General features: G+C 43.9%; 1 protein-coding gene across 1 annotated transcript in view; it reads right to left on the reverse strand.

Annotated features, from left to right (window-relative positions):
- Positions 1-327: 327 nt before the first annotated feature.
- Positions 328-24,536, reverse strand: part of arhgef49 (Rho guanine nucleotide exchange factor 49) — a 50,002-nt gene continuing 25,793 nt past the window's right edge. The window contains 5 exon segments of the mRNA XM_043694252.2: positions 328-10,470; positions 11,468-11,613; positions 15,653-16,287; positions 18,774-18,987; positions 22,306-22,471. Coding sequence (XP_043550187.2) covers positions 9,657-10,470; positions 11,468-11,613; positions 15,653-16,287; positions 18,774-18,987; positions 22,306-22,471 — 1,975 coding nt within the window. The 3' untranslated portion in view covers positions 328-9,656.

The following is a 24,536-nucleotide window of genomic DNA, read 5'->3' on the forward strand; positions in this document are numbered from 1 at the left end:
GTGTAATAAGCTGCCTGTCATGTCTTTTCTAAACCTTTCTCCTCTCACCTTAAAAATATGCCTTCTAGTCTTGAAATCTCCCCCCTCGCGAAAAGACATCTGCCATGCATCTTATCTATGCCCCTCATGATTTTATAAACCTCTATAAGGTCACTCCTCAACTTCCAATGCTTCAGAGAAACAAGTCTCCTTATAATTCAAACCTTCCATTCTCAACAACATCCTAGTAAATCTTTTCTGAACTTAATGATATCCTTCCTATAACAGAGTGACCACCTAATTAATTAACAGCAATATCATGAGAATATGATGACTTTCCTAGTTTCCCATCAAACATATGGAGTGTGTCTACCATTGCTGGTCACTATCCTAGAGTTGCAACTGACCATTACTATCAAAAACTCCAGTGACTCAAGAAGCTTGGCAAAACAGTTTGTGTTCTGTCTGAGGGTAAGAGTTGAGAGGGTTTTCAATTCGGCAGCAGTGAAGCAGATCCTCCCAACCTCCCCAGCCTCACTGAGTTGTCCCCATGTAAGAGCCTCACTCAGCTCTATTCTGTGTTGTACCCCCATCACCATTCAGTCCAGAGGAAAAGGTTGGCCAGCCTCAGAGGTCGGGTGGCCAAGGGTGGTTTGATGTATTGTTGGAGGCTTGATCTCCTACCTTCAACTTCCCCATCTCAACCCTTTTGCTGTTGGTTGTTAAACACATCATCATGGAGACTAAGCCATTCTGTCATCAAGTTACAAGCGAATGAACTCCTCATTGCCTGATTGAATAACCTTTGACCAAAATCCTTTCTAATAGGGGTGGCCCAGTGGTTAGCACTGCTGCCTCTCAGCACCAGGGACCCAGGTTCGATTCCAACCTCGCGTGACAGTCCGTGTGGAGTTTGCACATTCTCCCCGTGTCTGTGTGGGTTTCCTCTGGGTGCTCTGGTTTCCTCCCACAGTCCAAAGATGTGCAGGCCTGGTGAATTGGCCATGCTAAACTGTCCATAGTGTTAGGTGCATTAGTCAGGGGTAAATATAGGGTAGGGGAATGGGTCTGGGTGGGTTACTCTTCGGAGGGTTGCTGTGGGCTTGTTTTGCCGAAGGTCCTGTTTCCATACTGTAGGGAATCTAACCTAATATTTGGTTGCTGTGTGTGTACTATTTAAATGCACGGATCTTTTAAAATTTATTATACGTGTCTTAAAGGCAACACTGTGTGGGCAGCCTGTGTACATACAGTTTAAAGGGGACACAGCTCTTGACAGTTACTTGAGTCTTTTTTTGTTTTTGTTTCCAATATTTTTATAAACAATTAAGAGAGTTTGTTCGAGGAGATTTTGTTTGCAGAATCATAGAATAGTAATGGCATAGAAAGAGGTCATTTGTGTCAGTTCTGGCTCTCTGAGGCACAATTCATGAAGTGCCTTTCTCTTGCTTTCTTCCTACAGCCTTGCACATTCTCCCTCTTCAGACCACAATTCAGTTCCCCTTTGAAAGCCTTAACTGAATCTGCCTCCATTATTTTGACAGTACGAACTCAATGGACTGAGATGCCTCTTCTAAACTGTATGTGATGATGCTTCTCCTTTAACAAGGTTATGTTGTCCTTGTTTCTTTTTTCAGAGAGATTGTAAAGACACCAGTTCCATGGTGTCCAGGGTTGAAGGTTTTTAGGGTCAATTTGATTATAGCTAACAGATACTGCCTCAGGCAAAAGGCTATCAATTAAAAAAAAAACACTTGTACAATGAAAGGGGAGTAGCCAGTTCTCCCAGCTCAGCTTTTCTCTGGTTTGGTTTGGTTTTAGCAGGCAGTCAGTTTTGAGGCTGCTGGTCCAAGAAACAGCTCCATGGAAGAGGATGTTTCATGCTGAATCTCTCTCATAGAAGGCCTTGTGTTTGATTTTATCTCTTTTGCCAAGGGATGTTTATGAGGATTGTTGTAAGTATTTGGAACAGCATCATTAAGTTGGGATAATCTGTTGGGTTTTTGGAGAGGTTAAGTTATTCTGTATTCTGTTCTCTTTTATTTGTGTTTCATTCAGTAATCTTGCAAATAAATTCTGTTTTGTTTAAAACTAAGTGGCCGGCCCAGCTGCATCTCTCCTGAAATATTCACTCTGCACCTGCTTAAAACAACGAGCAAAGTTAGGGTCTGGGACACTTTCTAGAAATGTTTTAGGGGGGTCTGGCCATAACAGATGAGGGGCTCGTCCATAATTTGTTCTATAGTTCCGATTTGGGATTAGGGTGGTTGAACTCAAAGGTGGTAGGTGTTAGAGTCTTTTGTTCTGAGTTTTGAGTTTGGTTGGTTTAAACAGTAGTTGGGAGAGCAATGGTTCTTTCAGTCACTAAGGGTGTTCTGGGGGTGGAAGAAGTGACTTTGGGGGTTTTACAAAAGGTAAGTAAAACCATCAGAATCTTTAGAGATGCTAAAGTTCAATTGAAAATGAAGCAGCTTGAGTTAGAAATGAAAGAAAAGGGAAAAAGAAATTAAACTGTTTGAATTAGGATTAAAAGCAGAGGAAAGAGAAAATGAACGAATCGCTTGAGCAGAAGAAGAAGAGAAAGAAAAAGAGAAGAGAAAGAAAAGGAGAAAGAAAGGAAAGGAAGAAAGAGAGGAAGTTTGATCTTCAGAAATTGGCACTTAGACAGGAAACTCAGCTTAAAAGGATGGAGATGAAGGCTGAAGTGAGGAAGAGAGTGAGGATAAGCAAACCCATAGTAGCCAAAGGCCTGGTGAGGATGTTTAAATATATTCAAGCATTGCCTAAGTTTGATGGAGAAGGATGTGGAAGCCATTTTCATCTCATTTGAAAAGGTGGCTAAACAAGTGCAGTGGCCAGTGATCATGTGGGTTTTGTTGGTCCAAACAAAACTTGTAGGTAGAGCTAGTGAGGTATTTGTATGTGGGCAGTATGAGGAGGTGAGGACAGCCATCTTAAGTGCATATGTGCTTGTACCAAAAACCTACAGAGAATGTTTCAGGAATCTAAGGAGGGACCTTGTCAAATCTACATTAAGTTTAAAAGGACCTAACAAAGTAATTTGGATAGATGGGTAAAGGCATTAAAAATAGAGCAAACCTATGAGAGAGCCAATTATTTTGGAGGAGTTCAAAGATTCACTTCCTGGTGCACTGAGAATTCATCTGGAAGAGCAGAGAGTTAAAATGGTAATTTTAGCAGATGGAATGATTGACAATTATGAATTGGTCCGTAAATCAAAGTTTGGCTTCCAAAATCAATTTCAATCCGTGAGGGATAGAAATTGAGTAAAAGGGAAATCTTCGCGTGGAAAGGGAAGGGTAATCTTGGTGAAAATCATAATGTTAACTTACCGCAGGGTAAAAAAGAAACCATTGAAGGGGAAAGAGAAGTTAAAAAGCTCTGGTGTTTTCATTGCAACAAAGTAGGCCACATGAAATCACAGTGTTGGTGGGTAAGGAAAAGCACTCGGAAGCCAGATGTAGGAAAACAGGATAAGCCAGTGAATTTTATTGGAGTGGTAATGGAAAGCACAGTGGAGGCTAGAAAGCTGCACCAAGCCGGTCAGAGGTTGGTTAAAGAGGTTCCAGATCTTCTTAAACCATATACCTGCGAAGGTAATGTTTACTCGCATAGGCCAGGAGCAGCAGGTAAGGAGGTTACAATATTAAGTGATACAGGATCCTCTCAATCTTTGAAGTTGAAAAATGAAGAGGTATGTACCTCTGAAGGACAATTTTCCTGAAAAGGTTGCTAGTAATGGGAATTCACAGTGAGACAAGAAGCACCAATTATGCAAAACAGGGTTAGATTGTCCAGTGAAGATTGGAGGAGTCGTGGTGGGAGTACTGGACAAACTGTCAGCTCCAGGAATACAATTTGTCCTTGCCAACGATATAGCTGGTTCACAGGTAGGAGTGCTGCCTACTGTGGTTGAAAAGCCAGCAGAAACTCAGGCAACTAATCTATTGCAGGACTCATATCCTGGGATTTTTCCCGACTGTGCGTGCTAACGAGGTTACAAAGTCACCATTTGAAATCAGAGAGATCAAAAAGTATAGATAAGAAAGTTGACGTGAAATTAGCAGAGACCCTGTTTGATCAGATGGCTGAACAGACCAGAAGCAGATAGAAGACAAAGCAGACATCATTAGCTCAAATAAATTAACTGAAGATGAAAATTTAAAGCAATTGTATCAAAAGGCATACATGGAAAAAGAATCCGAATGTATCCCTGAATGCTACTATCTTAAAAATTATGCCTTAATGAGGAAATGGAGACCATTGTATATTCAGGGAGATGAGAAATGGGCAGAAGTTCATCAAGTCATATTGCCAGAGGGTTGCAGAAAGGACATGGTGTGAGTGGTGCATGAACTACCAGTAGGGGGTCATTTACGGGTAAAAAAAACCCAAACTAAAATACAAATACATTTTTTTACTGACCTGGACTTCACAAGGATGTAGTTGAATTTTGCCAGACATGTCATACTTATCAGGTAATTGGAAAACCACAACTAGTAATAAAACCCGCACCTTTAATATTTATTCCTGCATTTGAGGAACCTTTTGAGTTGGTTGCTGTTTTGACAACTATTTGAATTTAACCAATGAGTTTAAATTATCCCAAAACCCAATCGAGTTTAAATTTATTATTTTGTCAACATCGAACCAATCAGACAATCTGATGTTGGAGATATAAAAATGGCTGGTAGTTTGAAAATCAGACAGAGCAACTGCTATCGAAAAGGACCCAAGAGATTAGGAAACAATCTCTATCAAAGGTACCTTTTAATATGAAACATCTTCTCAGTAAAAAGAAAGAAGACGACCCAGGGAGATTTACAGCCAGAAAAAGACAGATACTGAAATGACAGCAGCTGCTAAATGGTTTAGAAATTAAGTTGATGAATTTTAATTAGTGTTTTATTGGAACAGAATATTGTTATAGAGTTGGAGGCAGGTAATAAGGAGTTAAGAGAAAGGAGTTTAGAGTTGTCAATAATTGTTGTTTAATGTTCACTTTTAGAGTTAAAGAATAAATTTATATTAATTTCTTTTAATAGTGGAATTTGGGAGGTCTCTATCACTCTTATTTTAACAGATTATGAGGTGAGGTGAGCTTTTCTGGGTGTTTGGTTTAATTAACAGATGGGTTCACTGCCATGTCTTCACATTATCAAGTTGAAAGGAAATTGAGTGAGGTGAACTATTTGATAAGGATTCCAGACAGAAATAAATCTCATAAGAGTTTGTCATTTGAATATGCTCAAAAGGAATTTTGACAAGGAAGGAAAGCAAAAGAAGTCTGCGTTATTGATTACAACAGAGTGAAGAACCAAGCTGAGAGGATTTTGAATTAGACATGCCACAAATTAAATTGGACAATAAAGATGTTGTCAAAAATTGGGATAAATTATTGAGTTACCTTCCAGAGGAAAATCGAAATGACCTGGACGAGTTATTACTATCACATGGGGAGATATGTGGAAATAAGCTGGGAAGTACTAACCTAACTATGCATGCTGTAGATATTGGAGATGCTGTTCCGATTAAGTAACATCCTTATAGGCATAACCCTCTAAAGTCAGAAGGAGATTGGATGCATGCTCCAAGATGACATAATCGAAGTGAGTTATAGTGACTGGAGCTCACCCATAGTCATGATGCCAAAACCAGATGATACCCAATGGTAATGTGGATATCGCAAAGTCAATGCCGTTACAAAGTCTGATGCATATCCGATTCCATGTTTGGAGGACTGTGTTGAAAAGTGGGATAAGTATCTTATGTTTCTCAGTTGGACTTGCTCAGAGCATACTGGCAGGTACCTTTGTCCGAAAGAGCGAAGATGATTTCAGTTTTCATAACACTGAATGAACTTATTAGTTTAAAGTCATGCCATTTGGTATGAAAAATGCACCAGCCACATTTCACAGACTGACCAATAAGGTATTTTCAGATTACGCAATTGTATAATTTCTATTGATGATCTGGTGAACTTTAGTCACAAACGGAAGGAACATTTGCAACATTTAACAGAATTGTTTGGCCGACTTTGGGAGGCAGGCTTGGTGATAAACCTGGTTAAAAGTGAACTTGCCAAAGCACAACTCACTTTCCTGGGCCATGTTATTGGACACGGACAAATGGCCCCAAGGTAATTGGTGAGTTTCCCATATCATCAACGAAACGAGCAGTAGTATGGTTCCTGGGATTGCTTGGATTTCATTGAAAATTTGGACCAAATTTTAGCTGTCTGGCTGCTCCACCAAATTGCTGAAGAAAGGCAAGAAGTTTCAATGGACAGCGAACTGTCAGGCATTGACATCCTGAAAGCTGTGTAAACTATTGCCCCAGTGTTAGCCACGCCTAATAACGCAAAGCCATTCAAGGTGGCTACCGATGCAAGTGATGTGGGTGTCGATGCTGTGCTCTTGCAGGAAGATGACGAGAAGATAGAAAGACCTATCGGGTACTTCTCCAGGAAGCTGAACATTCACCAGCAGAAATATTCGACTGTTGAGAAGGAGGTTTTGAGCTTGGTGTTGGCGTCACAACATTTCAATGTTTATGTGACCAGTAATGTATCTGAGACAATCATATACATTGATCATAAGCCATTAAAGTTTGTGGAGAAATTTAAGGACAAAAATTCCAGACTGTTTAGATGGAGCTTGTTGTTAGAGCCAATCAATGTGAAAATTGTGCATGTGGCAGGACGAGAAAATGTGATTGCCGACGCATTGTTGAGACTTCAATGAGAAATGGAGGCATTCAATGGCAGGAGTAAAACACACTGGAACAAAATGTAGTGGTGTATGTTTGCATGATTATTGTCAAGAGTTGAAAAATGTGGTGCTGGAAAAACACAGCAGGCCAGTCAACATTCGAGGAGCAGGAGAATCGACGTTTCAGGCATAAGCCCTTCTTCAGGAATCAACTCTGGTACTCCAGCATCTGCAGTCCTCACTTTCTCCTACATGATTATTGTCAATGTAATATATATAGGTATTGTTGTGTACTAACAATTTAACATAAGGGGTTTTAAAATGAAGGCATCCTTGGATATTAATGGTTCGTTTTTTAAAAGGGGGGAGGTGTGATGATGCTTCTCCTTTCACAAGGTTATGGTGTTCTTGATTTTTCTTTTCAGAACGGTTGTACAGACCTGGGATGTCCAGGTTTGAAGGGTTTTAGGGCCAATTTGATTATAGCTAACAGATACTACCTCAGGAAAAAGGCTTTCAAGTTTAAAAACAAACCCCTTACACAATGAAAGGGGAGTGGCCAGTTCTCCCAGCTCAGCTTCACTCTGGTTTGGTTTGGTTTGAGAAGTCAGTCAGTTTTGAGGCTGCTGGTCCAAGAGACAGCTCCACGGAAGAAGGCGTTCCATGCTGAATCTCTCTGCCATCTCTCTCTCTCCTGAAAGACCCTGTGTTTGATTTTATCTTTTGTGCCAAGGGGTGTTTATGGGGATTGTTGCAAGTATCTGGAACAGCATCATTAAGTTGGGATAGTCTGTTGGGTTTTCGGAGAAGTTAAGTTATTCTGTATTCTGTTCTCTTTTATTTGCGTTTCATTCAGTAATCTTGCAAATAATTTCTGTTTTGTTTAAAACTTAGTGGTTGGGCCAGCTGCATCAGTCCTTGAGTATCCACTATACACCTGCTTGAAACAACTAACAAAGTTAGGGTGCAGGTTACTTCCTTGAAATGCTTTGAGGGGCTCTGGCCTGGTCCATAACATGTATGATTCTATAATTTTCTGGCTCCCTCAGGATACATATTCCAGATCCTAATCACCCTCCGTGTGAAACTGTTTCTGCTCATATCCACTAATTTATTAAAATGGGTGCCCTCTAATTCTGGATCCTTACACTAGTGGAAACAGTTTATCCTGATCTACACTGTTTGGATCTCATGATTTTGAACACTTCAATCAAATCCACTTCCAACCTTCTCCAAGAAAAACAGTCTTAACTTCTCAAATCCATATTCAGAACTGAAGTTTCTCATCTTTCAAACTGTTCTCACGATTCGTTGCTGCACTCTCTCTAGTGTCTTCTTATCCTTCCTGAAGTGTGGTGCCCAGAACTGGACACAATAGTCCAACAGAGGCCAAGCCAGTGTTTTCTCCCATATTTAATACAAAAACAAAATACTGCAGATGCTGGAAAGCTGAACATTGTAAAAAAAAGGTCACCTCAACCTGCAAGGTCGAGCCTGATTCTCTGCTGCGCACTTGCAGCTTTTTTCTTTGTTCTTCTGTGTTCTTTACATAGCTTCCTCTTTTTTTGCACTCTATACCCCTGTTGACAAGGCCAAACATGTCTTATGCTTTATTAACCATGATCTTAACCTTCAATGACTTATACACATATACCCCCAGGTTCCCATGTTTTATATTCCCATGTCTCTACATTGTTCTAACTGAAATGAATCACCTCATACTTTTCCAAATTGAACTTAATCTACCACTTCATTGCCCGTTCCACCAACCTGTCTGCACCTTTTTGAAGTTCTACACTGCCTTATTTACAATTCACAATACTTAACAAGTTCTGTATTGTCGGTTAACTTTGAAACTGTGTTCCATACTCCAAAAGCTAGGTTATTGATATATCAGGAGCATTGACCCTTGGGGAAGTCCACTCAAAACCTTCATCCAGCCCAAAGAACATCCATGAATCATTACTCTCTGTTTCATGTCATTTGGCCAATTTCATATCCATGTTGCTACTGTCCCTCTTAGTGCATAAGCGCTAATCTTCCTGCTAGGTCTGTTACATGACACTGTATCTGATATTTTGGAGAAGTCTATACGCACCACTGCAGCATTGACCTCTGGCCACCAAGACATCTTGGCCGGGCTCAGGCTGACCATTCGGAGCATGTGCAGGGTCTGGATCTTTAAACAGTGAGGAAACAGGCCATTTGGCCCAACAAGTCCACACCAACCCTCCGAAAAGTAACCCACCCAGGCCTATTCTCCTACCCTACATTTAACTCCTGACTAATTCACCTAACACTATGGGCAAATTAGCATGGCCAATTCACTTGACCTGCATATCTTTGGATTATGAGAAGAAACCAGAGCAGCCGGAGGAAACCCACGCAGACACGGGGAGAATGTGCAAACTCCACACAGACAGTCTCCCGAGGCTGGAATCGAACCCAGATTCCTGGTGCAGTGAGGCAGTAGTGCTAACCACTGAGCCACCATGCTGCCCCCAACTTGATGACCCACTTCCCTTCTTGGCCCACTTCTTAGTCCACTTCATTGCTTTCCTTATCAAAAAAACACCAGTGAGTTACTTAAACACAATTTTTTGTTAATTAATCATGCTGACTTCAATTAATTAAGCTGCAGTTCCCCAGATATTTCTGAATGTTTTGTCCCAATTATTGTTCCCGTGGTTTAATGCCCCAATGATTTTGCCCTCTTGCTGCACAGTACTGTTGATGAGATTAACCTTCAATCCCTGGGAAACCTGGACGTTGGCAACTCTATCCAGAAGGATAGGTATTTATGCCCTCCCTTATATGTTGCTCCCAGACCCCACCTCCCCCCCGACCGCTTCTGTCCCACTTAGTATCCATTCCCGTAACGACGTTGCTTTATTTGAGAGGGGAGGGAATGGGGTTGGCAAGATGGACCCCATTTCACTCTGGGGCTCAGGACCGGCTGTAAGTCGCATTAATCATGATGTTGGGGAGTGCATTACGTCTTTTACGCCAGGAGCCCAGATCCTGTGAGTAGCGCTTGATCAGCCTGAACCAGTGCCGGGTCCGGTGCTTGTCGGTGTCGCGGAAGACGAATGCCTCCTTTCGGATGTCCAGCAGCTCAAACGTGTCATCACAGTCTGGGTCCGAGGACACCACGCAGTGGCTGAGGTGGATGGGGCGGCGGAATAGGGAGAACTTGCCACCACTCTTGTCCCTGATCAGTACCAGCGCAGCGTCCCGCACAGGCGGATCCCACCTGCTCCCAGCCACCGTGCCATCTTGGCTGGGCTCTGGCTCCCGGCCCACATTGACCATCAGGAGCACGTGAAGGGTCTGGAACTTGAGTGATCTGCTTCCCTTCTTGGCCCACTGCCCATCGCTGGGCTGAGAGGACTGTAGCGTACCCTCCATCGGGAAGCGGGTATCCTCCCTCGGCCAGCCCAGAGCCTTGATGGCGATCTCCCTCATCTCAATGTTGACCACCTCCCGGTTACGCCGGCTGTCCCGGCGGAAGGAGCGCAGCGACCAGGGTGGGGCAGCCTCCTGCTTGGTCTTCATGTTGATGTGCTCCAGGTGGGACTCCACCCTGCTCTTTGCCTCCCGCAGGCTGCAGTGGTCTGGGTGGTACTCTGGCGTGGAGTTACTGATCCGACTAAGGAGGAGTGGGTACTTGGTGACCCGTTGCAGTGGAGCCATCAGGAATGACCGCAGATTCATCCGGCGCAGGGCAGTGTTGTCATTCTGCGACACGTCAAGGAAGATCCTGGAAGTAAGTCAAAGAATACTTGGTTAATGGTGAGAGCAATTTGCTTCAAGATCATTGACTGGCATGAGAGGCAGTCCAGAGAAGGTTTTCACTAGCCTGGTATTGGATGTGGAGGCACTGTACTGCGATACAGTGAAAAGTATTGTTTTGCCTGCCAACCAAACAAATCATACCTTGCATGAATACATCAGGGTAAGAGAACAGAATGCAGAATATAGTGTTACAGCCACAGAGAAAGAGCGGGAAAGATCAACTTTCAGAAACGAGAGGTCCATTCACAAATCTAATAATAGCCAGGAAGAAGCTGTTCTTGAATCTCACAGGGCTACTTAACTCCTGAACCCAGCACAGTCTTAGTTCAAACACAGACAGAAGAGCTGAATTCCAGAGGTGAGGTGAGGTGAGAGTACACACTGCTGCTACTGAGTACGGTGGTGGAAGGAGTTAATATTTAGGGATGTGGTGCCATTCAAGTGGGCTGGTTTGCCCTGGATGGTGTCATTCTTCTTGAGAATTGTTGGAGCTGCACCCATCCAGGCTAATGAGGAGTAATTCATCAGACTTCCCTGTGTCTTGTAGATGGTGTACAGGTTTTGATCCCTTCCATCACTTTACTGAACTCTGAATAAGGGTCAAAGAATGAGTTGCTCCATGGTTCAATTTTCTTGTGAACTTTTCTCAGCTTCGTCCTCTCCTGTCTCTCTTACTACACTAGTCAGTGAGTTGTTTGTGTGTGTGTGTGTGTGTGTGTGTGTGTGTGTGTGTGTGTGTGTGTGTGTGTGTGTCTGGGGCTATTTGGAGGAATAAATATTTATATTTCCATATGGTAGACTGAGTGTGTTAATTGTGTGGATAAAAGGCAATGAGGTGTTCAACCATCCATTATTGTAGTAAATGGTGGAGCAGTCCCGATGGGCTGAATGGCCTACTCTGCTCCTATGCTTCTCTGTGATTTATGGTTCTACAAATTGTGAAGAGGTTTGGCGATTTTTACCTGAGGAGTTCCTTCTCTTTCTCCAGTGTGTTCAGCATGTTGATGGAGGTAGACTGATGGATGCAGTAAGTCTGAAATGCTGGCAGCATGTTGACAAACTCAAGGAACATTTCGCCAATGCACACGGTTAAAAAGTCCTCATCATCCTGGCAACATATTCAAAAGAAAGAACAGTAAGAAGACAATGACAACTGGCATTGATAGAGTGCCATTATCACGGTCAAATGTCTGACAACATTTTGCATAACCATTTCAACAAAAATCTGACACCAAGCCACAGGATCGCCTTGGTCAGAAAAGTTGGTTTTATGAAGCATCTAAAAGGACAAGTGATTTGTAGAGAGGTTTGGGAAGGAGATTCTAGAGCTTCAGGCCTCAGTAACCGAGGGCGTCATCAATGATTGGGCAGTCAAATTTGTTAAGCCCGGAAGTCCAGTACTTGAGGAGCTGCAGATATTCTAGAGGATTGGAGGCAGTTAGAAAGGATAGTGAGGCCACAGAGGGAATTAAAAACAAGTGTTAGAATACTAGAGTTGTTTTTTTGAATGTTTGAGCAGGACTTAGCACAACTAAGGACAAAGACCACAGTGACTGGATTGCGAGTGCAAGGTATAATAATATCGTTTGACCTTTTCGTTTCTGTCCTTTCCTCTCCTGAACTTGCTGATGAACACTGACATACGATTTCCACACTCTCCCATGATCTCTACAAGTGACCCTTGTTCACTTGACAGCCTTTGTAGTGAAAGTCCTCAGGCTCTGAATCGATCAAGGCTATGGCCCCTTTTCTGTGTGTGCCCACCCAGGAAATGCTACCCAATAGGATTCTCTGTGGGGTATTTTGTCCACCGAGCTTGGAGATCTTCATGATACTTAATAGGATAACCCCATTCTACTGTTCGCATCAGCCAAATCTGTAAAAATGAGAGATCTTCTTTGTACAGTTCAGCATCACACTCAGACTCGTTTCCCTTAAACACTAGTCAGCAGCATCCATGGTATCTTCATAAGATCCTCTTTGATAGGTAAATACAAGTAACCATTGAGTGTGGAGAATGTGAAACTCACGTGGGATTATTGCGAGGAATATCACGGATGTGTTTTAGGGGAAGCTGGATAAATACCTGATGGAGAATGGAATAGAAAGAAATGCTGTTGTGTTAAATGGAAGGAAGCTCAAGTGGAGCGTGTGCACTAGCAGGGACCAGAGAGCTGAATGGCCTGTTTATGTAAACACTGCTATAAATCATGTGGTAATTGCAGATTAGATAAGCAGAAAGTGTTCCTATTGGTGGAAGGATTGAAAATAAAAGCACACAGAAATAGGATAATTGGTAAAAAAAAAAGAGTCAATGATGATAAGTCTATAAACATTTTCACACAATCAATGGTTAGGGTCCGGAATGCACTGCCTGAGAATGTATTGGAGACAGGTCCAGTCGAAACAGTCAAGGGAATTGATTATAATCTGAAAATAATGTGAAGGGTTACGAGGTAAAGGAGAAAGAGTCAAGAGAGTGGTGCTGGGAAAGCACAGCAGGTCAGGCAGCATCCGAGGAGCAAGAAAATCGACGTTTCCGGCATAAGCCCTTCATCAGGAATGAGGCTTGTGGGTCGCTGCTGAGAGATAAATGGGAGGAGGGGGGTGGAGTTGGGGGAGAGATAGCCGGGAAAGTGATAGGTGGATGAAGGTGAGGGAGGATGATAGGTCAGGGAGGGCAGTGATGGAGAGTCTGCTAGAGGACGTGACGGAAGAGCTTCAGGGCAGAGGAGAGGACTTGGGGGTTGCAGTGAGAGAGGGACTCACTGAGATCTTTGTAGAGAGAGGAGAACTTCTTCAAGATAGGTATCCTTGGAAGAGGCTTCGCAGTAAGGTTGAAATCAACTTGGAGAGAGTGAGGGCTGCAGGTGCTGGAGATCAAAGGCAGGATGATGGAATTAGGTTCCTTCAAAGGGCCAGCACTATTAAAGCAGGTTGAATGGTCTCCTGTGTTGTAACTATTCTATGATTCTTTGGTTGGAATTTAATCTCTCTGCTATCTTTACACAGACAGATAAAATGCAGAGGATAGAATTGAAATTATTATAACTATCGGATTCGTATTTTGAGTTGGTTAGGGCTTCTTTGAAATTGATCACTGATTTCATTAAGTTACGTTTCCTGATCACTCCTTAGATGCCAATTTCCCCCAGTCACTAGGCAGCGTGAGCAAAGATGGCTCAGGCTAATCATAGGGTGCTTGGCTGAGGTCAATCTCTGGGTCATTTGGTGTTTACCAATTTCAGCCGGAATTACCATTTGTGGATTACTTTTTGCCTTACGATTAGTTATATCAAAGATTGGGAGGAAAGGGCCTTTTATTCTAATTGCTTTCCAATGGGAGGTGCTCATATGTGATTATTTGTCAAGTTCAAATGTGAGGGTCTCCTCTTTCTCTTGGACACTTATGAAGGTGTAAAGTACGTTTAAGAGAGTTGAAAAGCCAGCAAGGACTTAGAGAAGCACACAGAGTACTGGAAAATTTACAATGTAACATTTGGTCCAGCAGTTAGCAGTACCTGGGTTGCTATGAGACAAAAACAAATTCAAATTCGGCTAATCACTATAAATTATGCCCCAAGATACCAAACTGCAATCAAGTTTGAATTTGGTATTTTGATAATATTAAAACCAATGAAACAATCTGATGCTTTGCAGTGACAGTTACCCAGAGCGGCAAAAAGAACAGCCAGCACCAACAAGACAGCTTACAGAAACAGTGCTCTCCTAAAGGTACCTTTATCTCTCAAAGTCCCATGAAGCAGAATCCCCACAAAGAAGAAAAGAAGGCAGGAATACAGAGAAGAACTGAAAGCTGTCTGGTTTTGAGATAAGAACTTTTGCTTTGCAAACATTAATCGGGATTTTTATCACACCAGGACTGTAGAGGGGAAAGTAAAATATAGAGAAAGGAGTTGTAAATAATTGTTAGCTAATTATTCTCTGTTAGAGTTTAAAAAATAAAGTTGTTAACTTTTACTTTAAATAGTGACTTTTGGGATAGTTCTTTGCCTCTCGAATTTTCACAGGTTCCACACAGGTAAATCTTTCCTGTGCTGCTGGTTGAAATTAGCAGGGGAGGTTTACCCAGTGTCATAACAACCACTTCAAACACTTCTCAGACAAGCACAGCATAGCGTTAGATTCAGAGTAAAGCACCCTCTACACTTTTAAACAGAAAGTAAAGCTCTCTCTACTCCTTTAAACAGAAAGTAAAGCTTTCTCTCCTCTTTTAAACTGAAAGTAAAACTTTCTCGACACTGTCCCAATCAAACACTTCCAGGACAGGTTTTGCACAGGGTTAGATTCAGAGTAAAATTTCTCAACGCTTTTAAAGTGAAAGTAAATGTACCTATACTCTTTTAAACTAAAAGTAAACCTCTCTGTACTGTTTGAAACTGAAAGTAAAGCTCACTGTCCCCCCATCAAATGCTCCCAGGGTACAGAAAGCACAGATTTGATACAAAGTAAAGCTCCCTCCATATTGTCCCCCATCGAACACTCCCATGACAGGCACACCTCTGGTTTAGGGGGATACTGCACTGGTATCTGACAAATATGTACGCCTCAATCAACAAAAGGTAGGTAATTTGGCTAATATCAAATTTCTGTTTGTAGGGAAAAAAAAACCCAAAGAACCACAGATGCTGGAAATCAGGAACAACATCAGAAATTGCTGGAAAAACTCAGCAGGTTTGGCAGCATCTGTGCAGAGAAAGCAGAGTTAACGCTTCAGGTTCCGTCACCTTTCTGAAGAAGGCGCTTCTGTTTGTGGGACCCTGATGGGTTCAAACTGATTGCTGTATTTCCTACCTTGCAATGGTGACTACATATCAAAATGTTTAATTGGCTATATTGCTTTGAGTGTTGATAAAGGTGCTATTTAAGCAAAGTAACTTTATTTCCAAGTCTATCTCAAGTGTTAGGGAGGAAGCGTTGTTACTTCAATGCTCCATCATTAAGGCTATGCAACACAAAGATTTTTGGTGTATTAGGGAATCAAGGAATTCAGGGAGCGGGAAGGGAAAGTGCAATTGAAGCTGAAGATCGTTATATTTAATGACAGAGCAAACTCGATGGGCTGTTTCATTTACTCCTGCTTCCACTTCTTAATTCTTTGTGTTTTAACATAGGGCTGAGCTCACCTGATCAAAGGCTTGTTCAGTGGAGTCATGCAGCCTCTCCAGAAATTTCTCATTGACCTCTATGAGTTCCTGTATGTTACTGAAGATCACCGCTAGCTGCTCTGGGGTCAGGAGTCCAGCCGCCTGCATGGGGAGGTGAAACTCCTCCTTGATAATGCGTAGGTCCTCCCCATAGCTCGATTCCGTGTTGACAAATTCCAAGATGGCCTCCTTACGCTCAGTCCTGCGCTTTGCACACTGTCCACAGAGGTTCTCTCGTATCTTCATGGCATCCCTCAGGTCTGCCTCTGAGATGTCTCTCTCTCCGCAGTCGACACAGGGTCGATGGACAACCCAGGCCTGCACTGAACGTGCTGTCTCCCCCACCCGACTTTTCCATTTCTTGGCCATGGCTGGCCCAATACCGCTGTCCGCTCTCTCTACTTCTGCTGTTCTGCTCTTCCTTTCACGCTCAGCCTCTTCCTCCTCCCTCTCTTCACTTCTGTCATTCAGTCCCACCACACCACTGTCTGTGCTGAGGTTACTCCAGCGATGCTTTGATCTGTTGTCTGAGCCGGTTCTTCCCTGGTGACCGTCTCTTGGCTTTGAGCTAGAAGAGGAGTCAGCCAGCCTGATGGAGGGGTTGGAAAGTGGATCTGTGTATTGGAGATGATGAAATCACAACCATTAGTAGATTTCTTGGAGCTGAAAAGTCTGATCATTGCCAATGTGCTACCAATGCTGGAGAAACCAACACAATGGTATAAGGTAGTAACACACCATGTCAGGGGACAGTAATAGTGTCAGGGGATAGTAACACACATGGGCAGGGAACATTAGCACACAATGTCAGGGATAGTGACATACAGTGACAGGAGAGCGCAAGACAGTGACAGGGACAGTAATGCATAGTGTCAAGGGATAAAAACACATTGTCGGGAGATTAAAACACAGTGTCATTAACACACAATGTCAGGGGATAGTAACACAGTAGCAATGCACACGATCGGGTTAGTAACACAGAAGCAATCCATCGGTGATAGTAGCACTTGGTGTCAAGGGGCAGCAATACACATTGTCAAGGGATGCAAAACAATGTTAGGGGACAGTAACCAGATCATCAGCAGATAGTAATGGAAAAGAGCACACGTTATGGGATATTCATACACATGGCTATGAGATACTAGGAGAAAGTGAGGACTGCAGATGCTGGAGATCAAAGTCAAAGAGTGTGGTGCTGGAAAATCACAGCTGGTCAGGCAGCATCTGAGGAGAAGGAGAGTCCTGATGAAGGGCTTAAGCCCGAGACATCGACTCTCCTGTTCCTTGCATGCAGCCTGACCAGCTGTGCTTCTCCAGCACCACACTCTTCGACATGGTTATGAGATGTTAACATGTACTGTCATGGCATGCTAACATACATGGTCATTGCAGTAGTAACACACACTGTCACAGGATGTTAATACACACCATGAGACGGTACTACAGGATAACAACAATAGTCATTATTGGGGTAATACTGTGTGATATTATAAAGTAATAAATGTGAATACTTTAGAAATCAGTGCAGGTTTAATTATAACTAAATACCCAAGGGGTAGCTTTACTGGTAAGTACTCATTATTCAGTAATTACGCCCATTTCCATAGTCTCTCAAAATCAGTTAACATTTCTTTCAATATTTCAGGTCTATCAATCTCTAGACTTCACAAGGGCAAGAGGACAAACAAGAATCCGAACATAAATCCACTTGCAAGAGTTCCCCTTGCACCAGGCGGCCTCTGATACCTCGACATTAAGAAGTAAAAGCTGGAACAGGCCATTCAGTCTCTCAAGCCTGCTTCACTGAGCAATATGATCATGGCTGATGTTCACAGCAATTCCATATTCTTGACACACCCCATACCTTTGGATACCCTCATTGCCCAAAAATCTATCAATGACTGTCTGTGTATCAGTCAATGCTGAAAATGTGTTGCTGGAAAAGCGCAGCAGGTCAGGCAGCATCCAGGGAACAGGAGAATCGACGTTTCGGGCATAAGCCCTTCTTCAGGAATGAGGAAAGTGTCCAGCAGGCTAAGATAAAAGGTAGGGAGGAGGGACTTGGCGGAGGGGCGTCTGAAATGCGATAGGTGGAAAGAGGTCAAGGTGAGGGTGATAGGTCAGACTGGGGTGGGGGCGGAGAGGTCGGGAAGAAGATCTCAGGTTAGGAAGGCGGTGCTGAGTTCGAGGGATTTGACTGAGACAAGGTGGGGGGAGGGGAAATGAGGAAACTGGTGAAATCCGAGTTCATCCCTTGTGGTTGGAGGGATGAACTCAGATTTCTCCAGTTTCCTCATTTCCCCTCCCCCCACCTTGTCTCAGTCAAATCCCTCGAACTCAGCACCGCCTTCCTAACCTGCAATCTTCTTCCTGACCTCTCCGCCCCCACCCCAGTCTGACCTATCACCCTCACCTTGACCTCCCTCCACCTATCGCATTTCCAAAAGCCCTCCCCCAAGTCCCTCCTCCCTACCTTTTATCTTAGCCTGCTGGACACACTTTCCTCATTCCTGATGAAGGGCTTATGCCCGAAACGTCGATTCTCCTGTTCCCTGGATGCTGCCTGACCTGCTGTGCTTTTCCAGCAACACATTTTCAGCTCTGATCTCCAGCATCTGCAGACCTCACTTTCTCCTGTGTATCAGTCAATGACTGGCTTCCTTGAGGGAAGGAAATTTGCTGTCATCACCTGGTCTAGCTTATGTGTGACTCCAAACCCACCATAATGTGGTTGACTCACTTGCCCTCTAAGATGAGTGAAGATTAGAGTGATGCTGGAAAAGCACAGCAGGTCAGGCAGCATCCGAGGAGCAGGAAAATCAACGTTTCAGGCATAAGCCCTTCTCCTGCTCTTCGGATGCCGCCTGACCTGCTGTGCTTTTCCAGCACCACACTCTTTGACTCTGATCTCCAGCATCTGCAGTCCTCCAAGCTAATGATGCAAGCAAAGAAATGAAAAAGTGGACCCTCCGTTTGCAAACATCTTCTCCCATTATTTGTGCTGAAGCAGAACTCGACACCACCACTTCTCAATCAAGAGAGACGAATGCCAATTGAGCTACCCAACATGTGGAAGTCCAACAGCCGGAGTTTTACTTACTCCCACTGTTGCCGTCCTTCTCTTGGCGTCTCTTCTGACCAAGGCCCCATGCAGCAGCCGCTATCCTCATCTCCAACTGCTTCCGTTTGACTGCGTCAGCTGGCATGGGGTCGCTGAAATGGGGGCGCAGGCGGCATTCACGTTGGGCCTTGGCACTCTCCGTAGTCCCATAGGCTGCGTCAGAGCTTGACCTTCGACATCCAGGGAGGGAATGCTGAGGAAGAGAGGGAAAGAAATGTTAGAGCGTGAAACGAAGAATTGATCCATTCTTCTCCGGAACATCATCATTGGTGATAATGAAAGGGGCTTTACCATGGCCAATGAGAGGAGAGACTGTTTGGGCGCTGCTGATGCAATCTGGGGACTCCCCCATGACATAATAGCTAGCAGGGTGGTCTGCTCCTTGGGCAAGTCACAATCACTTTTGTCTTTCTTTATTATTTCACAGGATGTGCACCACTGGCACCCCAGCATTTGCTTTCCATCCCATAATGCCCTGGAAATTACAGACTTGCCTTGTCATTTCTGAGGGCAGTTAAGAGTCCACCACATCGCTTTGGGTCTGAAGTTACACGTAGGTCATACCAGATGGTCAGCTGATTTGCTTCCCCAAAGGCTACTGATGAACTAAATGGGTTTGTAAACAATTAATGATAGTTTCGTGGCCACCAGCTTTCAATTCTATATTCCTGAACCAAATTTAAACATACCAGTGGGTGGTCGGATCCTTCTCATCACATTCCCAGCCAACCGAAGCCAGGATCTTCTTGTCCTTTCCCCTCTGCCATTCCACTCTCACCATTTCACATTATCTCCAGATCCAATCTTTATTTCTTGTCTTGCCTCATTACTGTCCTTTATTTGCTGGTAGAAAGGGAGGACTGCAGATGCTGGAGACCAGAGTTGAAAAATGTGATGCTGGAAAAACACAGCAGGCCAGGCAGCATCCGAGGAGCAGGAGAATCGACGTTTCGGGCATAAGCCCTTCTTCAGGATTCCTCCTCAATTACCCCTCAGCCCTCTCCCTTCCATCAGCATCTTCTTACACAAGTGCAAGGGGGTCCACACCACCTGTTTCACCTCCACCCTTCCCCACTGTCCAGGGCCTCTAACATACCATCCAATTTAAATTTCATCTTTTGATCTAGTACTTTCTCTGCTCACAATATTGTCCCCTCTGAACCTGGGAGACTCAGTGCAAATTGACGGCTTTCATTTAGTCTTTAAGTGTGACCTCAAATAATTAGTCGCCTGTTGTTTCAATTGTTTATCCCGTGCTCACTCCAACCCCTCTGTCTGCTGCAGCCTTCCAATGAAGCGCAGAGAAAGCAGCGTCGAGGGGCAGCATCCCATCTTTATTCAGGAGCAGCAGCAAACTCAACAGTTTCAGTTCATAACAAGTGACCTAATTTTCTCTGATGACAGCCGTTGATAAGCATTTTTCACACATTCTATCAACCAACTGTGTCTTTATTTGTCTCATCGCCACCCATTTGCCTTGTAACATTATCTCTTCTGTCATTCAATCTGTCCTGCCTTCCACCATATCCCTATGACCTTTCCTTTCTCCCTCCTGCACCTTTTCCCTATCTCTGCAGTTGTATAAAACAGGTCACATTTCTAAATTCCAATTGTGAGAAAAGGTAATTGATCTGAAATATTAGCTTTGTTTTTGTCTCTCCACCTTTGCTTCCTGACCCAATTCCAATATTTTCTGTTTTTATTTCAGATTACCAGCATCCACAGAATTTTGCTTTGTTGTAAGCATAAATGATCTCAAGCCTTTCTGGTTAGATTCTAGTCCATAACTCTCTCCTTGCTATATAAACCACCCCAACCTATCGAATAGATTCTAGTCCATAACTCTCTCCTGGCTATATAAACCACCCCAACCTATCGAATAGATTCTCGTCCATAACTCTCTCCTTGCTATATAAACCACCCCAACCTATCGAATAGATTCTCGTCCATAACTCTCTCCTTGCTATATAAACCACCCCAACCTCTCGAATAGATTCTAGTCTGTAACTCACTCCTTGCTTTATAATCCACCCAACTTCTTGATTAGATTCCACTCACTAACTATCTCCCTGCTGTACAAATGAGCACACCCCCTCAATTAGATTGCAGTCTGTAACTCACTCCTTGCTATATAAACAATCCTAAGTTTTGACAAAGGGTCAGTTAGACTCGAAATGTCAGCTCTTTTCTCTCCTTACAGATGCTGCCAGACCTGCTGAGATTTTCCAGCATTTTCTCTTTTGGTTTCAGATTCCAACATCCACAGTAATTTGCTTTTAAACAAGCCTAATGCCTCAATTAGATTGCAACTTGCAATTTACTCCCAGATATCCACTATGTAAACTATTGATTAGATTCCAGTTTGCAACTCACTGCTTGCTGACTAGCATTCTTTTTTAGAAACAACCTAAACTTCTCAATTAGATTCCAACTTGTACTTTATCCTGGTGATCCATCATTTTATTATACCTTTTGGTTTGTCTCTCAAAGTGAGAAAGATATTTACCATGGAGTACAGCCTAAAGTGGAGCCTTTTAGCATGGGGAGGCTGTTGCATTGGAGTTAACCCAGGTGGGGTTCTGGCTGACCAGCAGACTCTGAGGCTGTTACTGTCTGCCAGGAGAAAGTGAGGACTGCAAATGCTGGAGATCAGAGTCCAGAGTGTGATGCTGGAAAAGCACAGTATGTCAGGCAGCATCCGAGGGGCAGGAGAATCAATATTTGGGCATGACCCCTTCCTGATGAAGGGCTTCTGCCCGAAACATTGATTCTCCTGCTCCTCAGATGCTGCTGATCTGCTGTGCTTTTCGAGCACCACACTCTTCAACTCATACTGTCTGCCATCGGGCATACTGGAAGGAGTAGCAGGTTAGTCATCGACCTGATGTGACCGTGCCCTCACTTTCCATGGTTATCAAGGTTGGGACTTGAACACGGAACTTCTGGTTAAGTGGTAGAGATGCTACCCATCTCTTTTACTCTGCTTATAAACCATCTAAACCCTAGATTAGATTCAAGTCTACACAAAAACCACCCAAACCTCTTGATTAGATGCCAGCTTGTAATGCACTCCTGAGTATCCAGTGTTCTATATATGTAAACCACCTGAATCTCTTGATACAATTTTCCTCACCACACGTCTGGGCCTGCTGCAAGCTAATTGATAGAGATTGATTGCCAGATTAACCAACAACTCCATTAGCATTGTTTTATATGACTATCAGGATGACCGAAGACAATATTCAATAGGCTGTGGTCTGTCTACGTCTAGCAATGCCCTACGATGCTGCACTCCCACTGTTATCTCTCTCAAGGGTTCATCAATAACATAATGCATCACGTTGCCACACCACTGACATCCAAGTGGATTGTATCGGTTCAAGCTGCAATTAGTCACCACCACCAAGCTGTTCCTGCCTTATTCCCTTGCCTGCGAGGGTAAATCTCTGGGTCAGCCGACTGTAAGTGTTCTCAACTCGCAGCCAAAAGCAATAAAGTAGCACTTATTTACACAATCTGTCTGCCGACGAACACCAGCGAGCTTCCGATTGCCTTCTGCGCCGCAGTCCAGGGTCGCCGTGGAAACCGGGCCTGATTGATTGTCCTGTTCATTGACGGTGATGTCACCCAGCTCCTGGAGATGGGCTGATGGTACAGCCGCAGCTTCTGCAGTGCAGCTGTTAAAGGAAGCAGAACGCATTAATCAAAACAAAGTCCCACATTGCAGCCTTTTAGAACACTGGTCATGCAGTCATTCCCATTCCAGACTCTCACACAACCTGTTAGAAGCTTGTGGTGATACTTTTTCTTACTGGGGTTTTTGGTTGCTGCATGAATTTATTGAAGGGAAAAATCTTGCATTGCTACAGCACCTTATATGAATGTCCCATGATGCTCCATGGCCACCTTTGAAGCATAATGCCTGTTGTAATGTACAGAAGTACTGTAGTCAAACAGGAGACTCGGGGGTGGAGAGATAAATGGGAGGGGGGTGGGGCTGGGGGAAGGTGGCTGAGAGTACGAGAGGTAAATGGAGGTGGGGGTAAAGGTGATAGGTCGGAGAGGAGGGTGGAGCAGATAGGTGGGAAGGAAGATGGACAGGAAGGACAAATCATGAGGGCGGTGCCGAGCCGAGAGGTTGAAACTGGGATAAGGTGGGGGGAGGGGGAATGTGGAAACTGGTGAAGTCCACATTGATGCCATGGAGTTGGAGGGCCCCAAGGCAGAAGATGAGGCATTCTTCCTCCAGGTGTCAGGTGGTAAGGGAGTGGCGATGGAGGAGGCCCAGGACCCTCGTGGGGTGGGAGGGGGAGTTGAAGTGTTCGACCACGGGGCAGTGGGGTTAGTTGGTGTGGGTGTCCCGGAGATGTTCCCTGAAGCACTCCGCGAGTGGGTGTCCTGTCTCCCCAATGTAGAGGAGACCGCATCGGGAGCAACGGATACAGTAAATGACATTGGTGGATGTGCAGGTGAAACTTTGAAGAATGTGGAAGGCTCCTTTGGGGCCTTGGATGGAGGTGAGGGAGGAGGTGTGGGCGCAGGTTTTGCAATTCTTGCGGTGGCAGGGGAGGGTGCCAGGACGGGAGGGTGGGTTGGTATGGGGGGTGTGGACCTGACCAGGTAGCTGCGGAGGGAAAAGTCTTTACAGAAAGCGGATAGGGTGGGGAGGGAAATATATCTCTGGTGGTTGGGTCTGTTTGTAGGTGGCGGAAATGGCGAAGGACGATGTGATGTATACAGAGGTTGATGGGGTGCAAGTTGAGGACCAGATGGATCTGACTTTTTTTATACTGCTACACAGGAGGGGTGAGAGGTGACTTTATAGAAGTTTACAAAGTTATGAGAGGTACGGACAGAGTTATTGGTAGTATCTTTTCCCTGGGATGGGGGATTTCAACACTAGTGAGCATAAGGTGAGAGGAGAGAGATTTAAAAAAAGACATGAGGGGCAAAATTTTACATAGTGTTCTTGTGTGGAATGAAATTCCAGAGGAAGTGGTGGATGTGGGTATGATTACAATATTTAAAAGATAATGTGGATAAGTACATTAATAGGAAAGGCTTGGAGGGAAATGAGTCAGGAGCAGGCAGGTGGGACTAGTTTAGTTTGGGATTATGTTCGGCATGGATAGATTGGAGCGAAGAGTCTGTTTCCGTGCTATATAATTCTATGACTCTATGAGACTGGGACTGCCGTAGTGTTAAGGGTTTAGATGGAGAAGAATTTATTAAGCATATAGAAGAACATTTTCTGTTTCAGTATGTGAATGTACCTAGAGCCATAGAGATGTACAGCATGGAAACAGACCCTTGAGACCAAGGCCGAACAGATATCCCAACCCAATCTAGTCCCACCTACCAACAGAGAAGGTGCAAAACCTACTCTTGGGAAATAAGGCAGAGCAGGTGACTGAGGTGTCAGTGGGGGAGCACTTTGGGGCCAGCGACCATAATTCTATTAGTTTTAAAATAATGATGGAAAAGGATAGACCAGATCTAAAAGTTGAATTTCTAAATTGGAGAAAGGCTAAATTTGACGGTATTAGGCAAGAACTTTCAAAAGCTGATTGGGCGCAGATGTTCACAGGTAAAAGGACGGCTGGAAAATGGGAAGCCTTCAGAAATGAGATAATGAGAATCCAGAGAAAGTATATTCCTGTTGGGGTGAAAAGAAATGCACGTAGGCGCAGGGAATGCTGGATTACTAGAGAAATTGAGGGTTTGGTTAAGAAAAAGAAGGAA

Source organism: Chiloscyllium plagiosum, unplaced genomic scaffold (genome assembly GCF_037043375.1).
Source record: "Chiloscyllium plagiosum isolate Xiang-an unplaced genomic scaffold, Cpla_swu_hap1 HiC_scaffold_7, whole genome shotgun sequence".
Taxonomy (NCBI): domain Eukaryota; kingdom Metazoa; phylum Chordata; class Chondrichthyes; order Orectolobiformes; family Hemiscylliidae; genus Chiloscyllium; species Chiloscyllium plagiosum.